The sequence below is a fragment of the Dendropsophus ebraccatus genome, chromosome 8 (assembly GCF_027789765.1).
Source record: "Dendropsophus ebraccatus isolate aDenEbr1 chromosome 8, aDenEbr1.pat, whole genome shotgun sequence".
Taxonomy (NCBI): domain Eukaryota; kingdom Metazoa; phylum Chordata; class Amphibia; order Anura; family Hylidae; genus Dendropsophus; species Dendropsophus ebraccatus.
Window position 1 is genome coordinate 13,670,611 of NC_091461.1, and position 12,918 is coordinate 13,683,528.

The following is a 12,918-nucleotide window of genomic DNA, read 5'->3' on the forward strand; positions in this document are numbered from 1 at the left end:
TTTTCACAGGGCACAAGTGTTGGTGGATTTGTGGAATGCAATACCTGTCAAAATAGTGACTATGTTTAGTAAACAGTTGGGGTGCCTGATAGGTCGTGTCGTCACCTGTACAGTGACTTTGTGTATATGTGGACCCCCGTTACCTCAGCTCCCCCGTATCTGACCCTTATTTCAGAATATTAAAAATCCAAGAGCATTCGGGGAACATCCTTCAATGAATAGTGGCTGCAGAAAACTGACATGTCAGTTTCTTGCGGTGCAGCTAGTTATCCCGGCCAGAGTATATACTATGTGGATACACTCTGCACGGGATTCCTTAGAAGGCAGCATTACGTTAGTTCCGTAGTAATCACGGCCGTTGTTAAAACGGCTGTGATTACTACGGAACTTATGTAGTGGGAACATGGCCTTAGGAAGTTCTCCTACATGGGAAACCGGACCACCGTGCCATATTTTGATACTCTTCTTACCACCCTGAGGATCTTCCATGGGTTTTGTCTGTTTGGAAACATGATGGGATTAGTAGCCAACAGTGAATCTCCTCCAGAGGGAAGAGTCCCCCATCTGTAGAGTTTGTAGTTTTCGCCCCTGAGAGGGGTGCTGGCTGGTCGGCCACTTTTATGGGTAGACTCCTTGATAAAAGTAATAACAGGTTTTGGATTTTTGGGGGTCCTCGCTCTATTATTGGCTGGAACGCCACTTTTGGGTACCATAAAATCGTCTGCTAACCTGTCTGAACACTGCAGGGTTTGGCAGAGCGGGTCCAAATCCAGGAACATCATCGCGGGCAGTGACAGAGACCTGCAGAGAACATCATCATGGTCATTACCTCATTGCAGAAGCAAATCTACATATACAATGCATTACACCAGTAAGCCTAGTATCTAGCTGAGATATAGGGTGCTGTATGTTGTGAAGATGACCACAATCTTCCTGCCATGTCTCCAACTAAATAGCAACACAGCGGGGCGACCATCAAACAGCTCCTGAGATCTCAGCTTTACCATCTCTCTCGTCTTTTTACGTTATAAATATATAATTCTGGGAGTTATTAGATGGATTCTGCATTAGTCTATATCACGGTTACATTAAGGGTAAGGAGGCTGGAGGGCTTTTTCATCTGGCTCGGATCTATTGTTCTTTTGATCTATAATTTACAATCTGTTGTTATTTTATGCAGTAATAGGAGATCACTCTCCGGCTCAATCCTTTATGGCTGGAAATTATTTCGGGTCCGTGTTGTTTAGAGAGGCTGGATACATTTGTTAACCTCAGTGGAAAGTTATTGTTCCTCCACAGGAAGAGTTTCAGTTTTAAAGGGACATCACAGGCAAAATGGTGTTATGTCTACTGCAGAAGCCAAGGGTGGTAAGTAGTGCTGAGCGGACTTGCCGAAATGTTCAGGTTGGTCTGACTCCTGGAGGCTGGAAAAGTTAGATGCCACCCTAGGGCCACCTGGATATAACCTATGGCCCAGGACTCCCTTGGGTGGCGTCTAACTTCTCCAGCTGCCAGGAGTCAAATGCAAAGTGTTCAGGTTCAGAGAATGTTCCTGAACCTGAACAGTTCGGCAAGTCGAGATGTCACAGAGGGAGTGGGGAGATGTCACAGAGGGAGTCAACAAATCTGTTCAAAAATGAAATGGTTGAGCACACTTCTATGTATTGGGGTTCCTATATTCTGGGAATCAATGGATGATCCGGCTCAGATAACATTCTTGCAGACACCTTGGGGGAGAGTTAAAAAACTGGTGGCCAGCTGTCCGGACCCCTGCTGCAGCTCAGTATACCTGTATACTGAGCCGCACTGCTTCCCTCTGCACAGTAACTATGAGCGCTTGTAATGAGTGCTCACAGTTAACGTGCAGCAGCAGCACTGACAGAGAGGAAGCCATTGGCTCCCTCCCTGTCAGTCACTCTTGTGGCCGCAGCGGTCACAAGAGGGCGCTCTGTCCTGTCTCTGGTTTTGGCGCTCAAGTGATGTCACTGGAGCGCTGGCACGAGGACAAGGGGAGAGCGGCCTCCTGTGACCGCTGCAGTGCGGCCACAAGAGGGGAAGATAAGAGGAGACGCCCTGACTAGAGTTAATCGAACCTCGGATTTTCCAAGGTTTAATCAACTCTAGCCCTGACCCAGGTGAGTATAGGTGTTTTTTTTTATATTATATGCTATATGGGAGGGGGAGTACAGGGGGGGGCTATACAACTGGGGGAGCACACAGCAGGGGTGCTATATACTACTGGGGGAGCAACAGGGGGGATATACTACTGGGGGAGCGCAACACATTTACTAATGATGTTCAGCTCGAACCTTCACCTGAAAATAGACCCGGTAAGTGGACCTTCACTAAAAGTTGAGTACCCCTGCTCTATATGTACATCCAAATAACTTAAGGTAACATGACAGAAAATGTGACCTTTTCACCAACAGATAACTAGAATGTAGGGATTTTAATCCCTTAGAGGCAGTACTCATTCTCACTGAAGAGATCCATTGTTGTATAGAGATCTACGTTCAAGCAATGCCCCATGGGAAAAATGTATGCAAATTACCTCTGCTCCATAAGAAAGAAAACTATCAATGCCCCTTCTGAGTTTTGTCTCTATACTAAGGCTATGTTCACACTACGTATATTTCAGGCAGTATTTGGTCCTCAAGTCACGTCCTCATAGCAACCAAAACCAGGAGTGGATTGAAAACACAGAAAGGATCTGTTCACACAATGTTGAAATTGAGTGGATGGCCGTCATATAACAGTAAATAACTGCCATTATTTCAATATAACAGCCGTTGTTTTAAAATAACAGCAAATATTTGCCATTAAATGACGGCTATCCATTCAATTACAACATTATGTGAACATAGCCTTTCTGTGTTTTCAATCTACTCCTTGTTTTGGTTGTTATACAGCCTCAAATATACAGCCTCAAATATACGTAGTGTGAACCCAGCCTAATAGCGATGCCAATGACAGATTCCAAGGATGGTTGCAGGTCTGCATATCTACAGATCCCAACAATGAAGGGGCGCAGTGCTTAGAGGACAACATCACTCCTACTTGTGCCAGACACTGCATGGCTATTGGCTACACAGATGTGTCCCGCCTCATCTTTCCCTTTGATAAGTTAAGGAAAATAATTTTTCATTACCATAATATCCTGATGTTATGTGTGCACTCATTTACATAACAATCTGTGTGTCTCCCCTCTCACAGACTTACACAGTGTTTACACTTATCATGATCTCAAATTGCTTAGAGGTCACGACAAGTATCACTAAGTATATTCAGTTTAGAGATGAGAGTGGACACATCTGTACCCTGTGTCTGCTATTGCAGTTTAGCTCCACTTAATTGAGGAAGGCTAAGCTGCAATACCAGACACAACAAATAGAGAAGGGTGGCGCTGTATACACTAGATGCAAAAGGAGCTTTACCCCTTCATTGAGAACAGATGGCCCTTAAATGTTGTGACAGAGGGTCCCAGCAGGTTGACCCACATCAATCACATATTGAATCCACTGGAACCGTCCAATAATGACGTACCTTGTACAGGATCTCACCAGTATGGCTAGGACAGGACTGGACAACGATATAGCAGTGCAGGAAATGGGAAGTAATGATGTCAGGGGAGAAGATGGCGCCATCATCCTGATAGACCAGGGACACTATGTCATTTCCAATGTGACGCTTCCTCTGGAGCTGCAAGTACAAGGCTGTATAGTCAGTGTATTGTTATGTAGATGTCGGTACAATGGTCATAACCTAGACTGTACAATTGTACAGAGCAAAGAGTAATCATACAGATGATGGTACAATACAATGGTGTCTAATACTAAGCACCACATAACATGGCACCCAAATAACAGTGGCATACTCAGGCCAAATAATACTTCCATGTAGTTACCTGAATAAAAATGCTATATACTATACTACTCAATATAATCCACTTTATACTCATGTAGCAATGCCACATGATGTTAATACCATCATATAGTGCTCAAATGGTACCAACATATAGGAAAGATTAAAGGGGTACTCCAGAGAGAAACAAAATTATTCTTTCCAGTCTGACACAGTGCTCTCTGCTGCCACCTCTGTCCATGTCAGGAACTGTCCAGAGCAGGAGAGGTTTTCTATGGGGATTTGCTGCTGCTGACAGCTCCTGACATGGACAAAGGTGGCAGCAGAGTGACTGTGTAAGACTGGAGAGAATACACTTCCTGCAGGGCATACAGCAGCTAATAAGTACTGGAAGAATTGATATTTTTTATTAGAAGTAGTTTAGAAATCTGTATAACTTTCTGACGCCAGTTTATTTGAAAACAGATTTTTCGCTCTGGAGTTCCCCTTTAAGACGCTTGCACAGCCCACTGCATACAGAATCATGTAATAAACTCAGTACACAAGAGCTGACCTATAAGATTAATGCTGGCATCTGGCAGGGGTCAGGCTGGGTCATACAGCCCTTAGGGTATGTGCACACTGAGGAAGAGGCGAGAAATTGAAAAGGAAAGTTTTCCGCTTGAAATTCCTAGTCTATTCGGGCAGAATTGGAGCGGAATTCAAACAGAATGCAAGCTCCCATTGACTTTTATAGGATTTCTCTAACGGAATCCTAACAAAGAATTGACTTGTCAATTCTTCCGGTAAAACGCGAAACCGCGACGAAATATTTCTTCCGAAAACTCGTGGGCACGAATGAGCGGAAAGCCAACTAAAACCTATGGAAATGACCAATGTTCATATTTTACGGGCAGAATTTTGAGCGGATTCTGCGTACATTTTGACATGGAATCCGCTATAAATTCCGCCTCTTTTCCGTAGTGTGCACGTACCCTTATTTCCAGGAGGAGTACCAGAGGACTGGGCACAACTACAATGTTTTAGGCTGCTCCAGTCTATGAGGAATACAAGTATTGGCTGAACCAGACATGTCAGGAGGAGGATGGGAGGAATAAAGTGGAGACAAAACAGATTCCTTCAAGGATTATCCCAGTCTCATGTGTCATCCCCACAGACCTGCTGCGCGTCCCCCGCTGTGTACGGCAGTTTTGTCGACACGTGGAACATGATCTCGTGGCCCCGGAAGGTGGTGTACACCGACTCTGTACCGGTCTGACCCTGCGATACATCCAGACCACCGCGGAACCTAAAGGGTCAAAAACGAACCATCATCAGATCAGCCTCCCCTCCCCCACCACATCCTCTATAGGTCAGTGCGTGCGATATGTAAAAGCGTGATAAACGTTTACCCGGACGGGACGTCCAGCCCTCCTGCATTATTTATGGCCCTGCATTATTAAAAACGTCATTATTTCTCGCACCAGCCGAGTCCATTAACTATCAGGCCTCTCACAATACGCTCCCTCCGCGACGCTTTCTCACCCTTTAAAATTCTGCAGGTCGATTTTCTCTCCCAGGAAATTGAGAAATTCTGTAAATCCCAAACTCTCCTCCGTGTTACCAAACATCTCGGACTCAGTCACCTGTAAATCAGTAAGAGATGATGCATTAAAGGGGAACTCCAGGGAAAACTTGGGTTCCCCATTGATATCCTTTATTAAGGGGCTACACGTCCTAAGACTCAGGGATCACAGGTACTGCTATAGCAAACCTCCCGTGTTATTCTCACAGCAAGCAGAGATGGTGACGGACATACACAGGCTCATCACATTAGTCTTACATTAACAAAGCTTCTACATCATTCTGGAACTTTCTTATATGCTTTATATATGCAGCATTCATTATTTATGCATCCATTCATGCTTCCATTCACTGACTGCAACCAGAGATATTAAACATGTGTTTAATACAATACAATGATTAAAGAGCTTGTTCAAAAAGCCATTTCATTAACTACCCTTGACCTGACCTTGTTACCAAACCCAAACCTGAGGCTGCAAAACTGAGAGGAAATCAATTCATTATTCAAATCCATCAGTGATCACAGCTATATGGGGATGGTTGTAATGAATACTATATATACAATAACAGCATGGATTCTGTACGTTACCTGGCCGGGTTTCTGGTATATGACACCAAACTTGAAGTTGTTGGTCATAACATGTTCATCAAAGGTGACTAGTAACTGAGAGGCCTGAGGAGCAAAGAGTCATGTATCATTGTATGTAATGTACAGTGTTCCTTAAGTAATGAATATAACTACTATAATACTGCCCCCTATATACAAGAATATAACTACTATAATACTGCCCCCTATATACAAGAATATAACTACTATAATGCGGTTCAGGGAAGAAACAGAGTGCTGCACCTCACACCTATGGCTGATACTAGTGCCGCTAGGCTAAATAAAAAACACATCAGAATTTTGTGTATGAATTGATCAAGCCATACTGCCCCATGTACCTCGTGCCGGTATCTGATACACATGGGTCCCTACACTAAGTCCACACCGTGCCAGTCAGTGGCCACCAACCCCGCAGGCGTGCACAGCCAGGGAACGGGGGCCATGGGACGGCCCTGCCACCCCCATGCCACAGGACCAGACCCAAAAACACCACACCAGAACCCGGCCAGCACCGCCGGCGGAGAAGGTCGCCCCCAAGCAGCACAAATCTGGATAAGATATTACACTCACCATAGCTGCAGCAAACAGAATGGGAAAAAACAGGAGGGATTAAAACCATGTGCACTCAGGTGTCTCCTGCTAATTGCGGTCATGTGGGTCTCACCAGGAGGAGTGCAATACACGGAGAAAAGAGAGAAACAAAATGCGGTTCAGGGAAGAAACAGAGTGCTGCACATCACACCTATGGCTGATACTAGTGCCGCTTGGCTAAATAAAAAACACATCAGAATTTTGTGTATGAATTGATCAAGCCATACTGCCCCATGTACCTCGTGCCGGTATCTGATACACATGGGTCCCTACACTAAGTCCACACCGTGCCAGTCAGTGGCCACCAACCCCGCAGGCGTGCACAGCCAGGGGGTCTGGTCCTGTGGCATGGGGGTCGCAGGACCGTCCCATGGCCCCCGTTCCCTGGCTGTGTACGCCTGCGGGGTTGGTGGCCACTGACTGGCACGGTGTGGACTTAGTGTAGGGACCCATGTGTATCAGATACCGGCACGAGGTACATGGGGCAGTATGGCTTGATCAATTCATACACAAAATTCTGATGTGTTTTTTATTTAGCCAAGCGGCACTAGTATCAGCCATAGGTGTGAGGTGCAGCACTCTGTTTCTTCCCTGAACCGCATTTTGTTTCTCTCTTTTCTCCGTGTATTGCACTCCTCCTGGTGAGACCCACATGACCGCAATTAGCAGGAGACACCTGAGTGCACATGGTTTTAATCCCTCCTGTTTTTTTCCCATTCTGTTTGCTGCAGCTATGGTGAGCGCAATACCTTATCCAGACTTGTGCTGCTTGGGGGCGACCTTCTCCGCCGGCGGTGCTGGCCGGGTTCTGGTGTGGTGTTTTTGGGTCTGGTCCTGTGGCATGGGGGTCGCAGGGCCGTCCCATGGCCCCCGTTCCCTGGCTGTGCACGCCTGCGGGGTTGGTGGCCACTGACTGGCACGGTGTGGACTTAGTGTAGGGACCCATGTGTATCAGATACCGGCACGAGGTACATGGGGCAGTATGGCTTGATCAATTCATACACAAAATTCTGATGTGTTTTTTATTTAGCCAAGCGGCACTAGTATCAGCCATAGGTGTGAGGTGCAGCACTCTGTTTCTTCCCTGAACCATAACTACTATAATACTGCTCCCATAGACAAGAATATAACTACTATAATACTGCCCCCTATATACAGGAATATAACTACTATAATACTGCCCCCTATATACAGGAATATAACTACTATAATACTGCTCCTATATACAGGAATATAACTGCTATAATACTGCTCCTATATACAGGGATATAACTACTATAATACTGCTCCTATATACAAGAATATAACTACTATAATACTGCTCCTATATACAGGAATATAACTGCTATAATACTGCTCCTATATACAAGAATATAACTACTATAATACTGCTCCTATATACAAGAATATAACTACTATAATACTGTCCCCTATATACAAGAATATAACTACTATAATACTGCTCCTATATACAAGAATATAACTACTATAATACTGCTCCTATATACAAGAATATAACTACTATGATACTGCTCCTATATACAGGGATATAACTACTATAATACTGCCTCCTATATACAAGAATATAACTACTATAATACTGTTCCCTATATACAAGAATATAACTACTATATTACTGCCCCTATATACAAGACTATAACTACTATAATACTGCTCCTATATACAAGAATATAAATAATATAATGCTACTCCTATATACAAGAATATAAATACTATAATACTACTCCTATATACAAGAATATAACTACTATAACACTGCTCCTATATACAAGGATATAACTACTATAATACTGCTCCTATATACAAGAATATAAATACAGTACTATAATACTACTCCTATATACAAGAATACAACTACTATATTACTGCCCCTATATACAAGAATATAACTACTATAATATTTCTCCTATATACAAGAATATAACTACTATAATACTGCTCCTATATACAAGAATATAAATAATATAATGCTACTCCTATATACAAGAATATAAATAATATAATGCTACTCCTATATACAAGAATATAAATACTATAATACTACTCCTATATACAAGAATATAACTACTATAATACTGCTCCTATATACAAGAATATAACTACTATAATACTGCTCCTATATACAGGAATATAACTACTATAATACTGCTCCTATATACAGGAATATAACTACTATAATACTGCTCCTATATACAAGAATATAACTACTATACTACTGCTCCTATATACAGGAATATAACTACTATAATACTGCTCCCTATATACAAGAATATAACTACTATAATACTGCTCCTATATACAAGAATATAACTACTATAATACTGCTCCTATATACAAGAATATAACTACTATAATACACGACATGGAGAGAGAGGAGCGGCCGCACATCCCACACATGGCTGACACTAGTGCCGCTAGGCCTATTTTAAAAACCGTCAGGGTGTCGCTATATATTTTGATCAAACCATAATAGCCTCGTGTACCATGTGCAGGTCCCCTGGTTCACATGGGTCCCTACGCTAACTCACCACTGTGTCGTTCAGCGACCGCCATCCCCGCAAAGCGTGCACATGCAGGGAAGGGAGGCCATGGAATGGCCCTGCAACCCCAATGTCACAGGACCAAACCCAAAGTCCCCCCCCAAAACCCGGCCAGCACCACCGGCGGGGAAGGCTGCCCCCAAACAACACAAGTATGAATGTGGTATTGCACTCACCAATGATGCTGCAAACAGAATGGAAAGACATAAGGTACTAACATGTGAGCACAAGTATATCCAGCCAATTTGGGTCATGTGGGTCTTAAAGGGGAGTGCCAGCTGCTCAGAAAAGGGAGAACTGTAAAACACAACATCGAGAGAGAGGAGCGGTCGCACATCCCACATATGGCTGACACTAGTGCTGCTAGGCCTATTTTAAAAACCGTCAGGGTGTCAATATATAATTTGATCAAATCATAATAGCCCTGTGTACCACGTGCAGGTCCCCTGGTTCACATGGGTCCCTATGCTAACTCACCACTGTGTCGGTCAGCGACTGCCATCCCCGCAAAGCGTGCACGTGCAGGGAAGGGAGGCCATGGAATGGCCCTGCAACCCCAATGTCACAGGACCAAACCCAAAGTGCCCCCCCAAAACCCACCCAGCACCCCCAAACAACACAAGTATAAAGCAGGATATGCCTGTGCTCACATGTCATTACCTTATGTCTTCCCCATTTTGTGTGAGTAGCAGCGGTGAGTGTAATACCTTATTCATACTTGTGTTGTTTGGGGGCATCCTCCCCCGCCGGTGGTGCTGGCCGGAGTCTGGTGGGGCATTTTGGGTTTTGTCCTGTGACACTGGGGTTGCAGGGCCATTCCATGGCCTCCCTTCCCTGCATGTGCACGCTTTGCGGGGTTGGCGGTCGCTGACCGACACAGTGTGGAGTTAGCGTAGGGACCCGTGTGGACCAGAGGACCTGCGCGGTGGTACACGGGGCAATATGGCTTGATCAATTCATATACAGACACTCTGGTGTTGATTTTTAAAATAGGCCTAGCGGCATTAGTATCAGCCATAGATGGGATGTGCAGCTGATCCTCTCTCTCCATGTCATGTTTTACAGTTCTCCCTTTTCTGAACAGCTCGCACTCCTTTATAAGACCCACATGACCAAATTAGCAGGATATGCCTGTGCTCACATGTCAGTACCTTATGTCTTCCCCCTTCTGTGTGAGCAGCTGTGATGAGTGTAATACCTTATTCATACTTGTGTTGTTTGGGGGCAGCCTTCCCTGCCGGTGGTGCTGGCCGGGTTTTGGTGAGGCATTTTGGGTCTGGTCCTGTGACACTGGGGTTGCAGGGCCATTCCATGGCCTCCCTTCCCTGCATGTGCACGCTTTGCAGGGTTAGCGGTCACTGACTGACACGGTGTGGAGTGAGCGTAGGGACCCGTGTGAACCAGGGGACCTGCACGTGGTACATGGGGCTATTATGGTTTGATCAAATTATATACAGACACCCTGGTGTTGAATTTTAAAATAGGCCTAGCGGCATTAGTATCTGCCATAGATGGGATGTGCAGCCGTTCCTTTCTCTCCATGTCGTGTTTTACAGTTGTCCCCGGAGAACAGTTCTCCCCGGAGTCCTCAGCCGGAAGAAGGGACGGAGCCCCGTAACTGCCATAGCACAGGAGACGCGTCCTGCAGCCTGCACCATCCCCTTCCCAGCATGTATGTCGGATTAGACGAATAAAGCCAAAGCCTGATATTGGACCTGGTGAGTGCGGCATTCATTTTCTTCGATATATGTATTATCGTGTCTGTACTCTGCATATGTCCAGCACCCCGGTTGGCTACTTTATGCAATTAGTATTTCCCGCAGCAAGAGCCTCCCGAGATACAGCCTGAGTATAGCAGCGTAGTGCCGGTGCCCTGTACCTCTATCATATTTTACAACTACTATAATACTGCTCCTACATACAAGAATATAACTACAATGCTGACCCCTATACACAAGAATTTAACTACTATAATACTGCCCCCTATATACAGGAATATAACTACTATAATACTGCCCCCTATAAACAAGAAAATAACTACTATAATGCTGCTCCTATATACAGGAATATAACTACTATAATACTGCCTCCTATATACAAGAATATAACTACTATAATACTGCTCCTATATACAAGAATATAACTACTATAATACTGCTCCCATAGACAAGAATATAACTACTGTAATACTGCTGCTATATACAGGAATATACTACTATAATACTGCTCCTATATACAAGAATATAACTACTATAATACTGCTCCTATATACAATAATATAACAACTATAATACTGCTCCTATATACAGGAATATAACTACTATAATACTGCTCCTATATACAGGAATATAACTACTATAATACTGCTCCTATATACAAGAATATGACTACTATAATACTGCTCCTATATACAAGAATATAACTACTATAATACTGCTCCTATATACAGGAATATAACTACTATAATACTGCTCCTATATACAAGAATATAACTACTATAATACTGCCCCCTATATACAAGAATATAACTACTATAATACTGCTCCTATATACAAGAATATACTGTAACTGCTATTATACTGCTCCTATATACAAGAATATACTGTAACTGCTATTATACTGCTCCCTTTATACAAGAATATAACTACTATAAGGGTAGCTTCACATGTACTGGATCCGCTGCGTGTATGGGATCCCGCCCCTTTAACGCCCGCAGCCACGGCCCCAAGCATACATTACCTGCTCGGCGCCACGGCTGTATGAAGCTCCCGCCTCCCTTCGCTCCTCTTCAGCCAATCAGTGCTGCCGTACAGTTATTGGCTGCAGAGGAGCGAGGGGAGCCTCATAAAGCCACGGGGCCGAGCAGGTAATGTATGCTTGGGGCCAGGGCTGCGGGCGGGCTTTCGGCCGGCGGCGTGGGGGTTAAAGGGGCTGGGTCCCATACACGCAGCGGATCCGGTACGTTTATGGGACCTATTCAGCTTCACAGTACTGGATTCACTGCGACCAATGTGCTGCGGATCCGGTACGTGTGAAACTACCCTAAGGCTATGTTCTCCCAGCATTCTCTGTTATCACCCTACACCATTATATTAATATAATCATTTATAGCTATTAGGAGAAAGACGGAAGAACCATACATGAAATTCTCACCTTCATGTGGAGGACGGGGAAAAACTTCTCCACTGACAATTCTTCACATAAGGCCTGTCGGGGAACAATAACAGGACATGGCAGTGAGGAGCAATGTGCAGTCCTAGCGGCTTAGTGGTATTGATAGATATTGTGCTGGACCCAAAAGAGTAACATAGGTATATACAGTGGATATAAAACATCTGCACACCCCGATTAGGAAGCCAGTTTTTTTTTTTATGTGACCCATAATCTGTACAATTCCAAAAATTTTATAAAAAAAAAGTTAAGATGAAAATTGATCCTGGATAGTGATGAGCGGACCTGTCTATGGCCCATGTTTTCAGGACTCCCTAGGGCTACATCCAGCTTCTCCAGGCAACATTACAGGAGCTGAAGGAATTTCCGGCAAGTCCTGGTTGTTTACATGTTTGTTTGCATGTCAATAAATGTAAATAAATTGCTGGGCAGTTGACCCTTCCTCCTCCACCATCTTTCGCTTTGTAAATCACAATTCAAAGTAAAAAAATAATATAAATGTATTGTTTTTGGAGCATAAGAAAAGTGCATTACATATTTCAGACACCAGATGGCGCAGTAGTA

General features: G+C 44.1%; 1 protein-coding gene across 7 annotated transcripts in view; it reads right to left on the reverse strand.

Moving 5' to 3' along the window:
* The window catches only part of LOC138798395 (rap1 GTPase-activating protein 1-like), a 44,555-nt gene that overhangs the window by 15,421 nt on the left and 16,216 nt on the right, over positions 1-12,918 (reverse strand). For 6 of the 7 annotated variants that reach the window (XM_069978830.1, XM_069978834.1, XM_069978833.1 and 3 more), the window contains 6 exons: positions 12,337-12,390; positions 6,014-6,097; positions 5,386-5,486; positions 5,020-5,149; positions 3,544-3,699; positions 730-801 (listed from right to left, as the gene is read on the reverse strand). In XM_069978830.1, coding sequence (XP_069834931.1) covers positions 730-801; positions 3,544-3,699; positions 5,020-5,149; positions 5,386-5,486; positions 6,014-6,097; positions 12,337-12,390 — 597 coding nt within the window. The remainder of the gene's footprint in view (positions 1-729; positions 802-3,543; positions 3,700-5,019; positions 5,150-5,385; positions 5,487-6,013; positions 6,098-12,336; positions 12,391-12,918) is intronic. The other variant, XM_069978836.1, reaches the window with a different exon arrangement.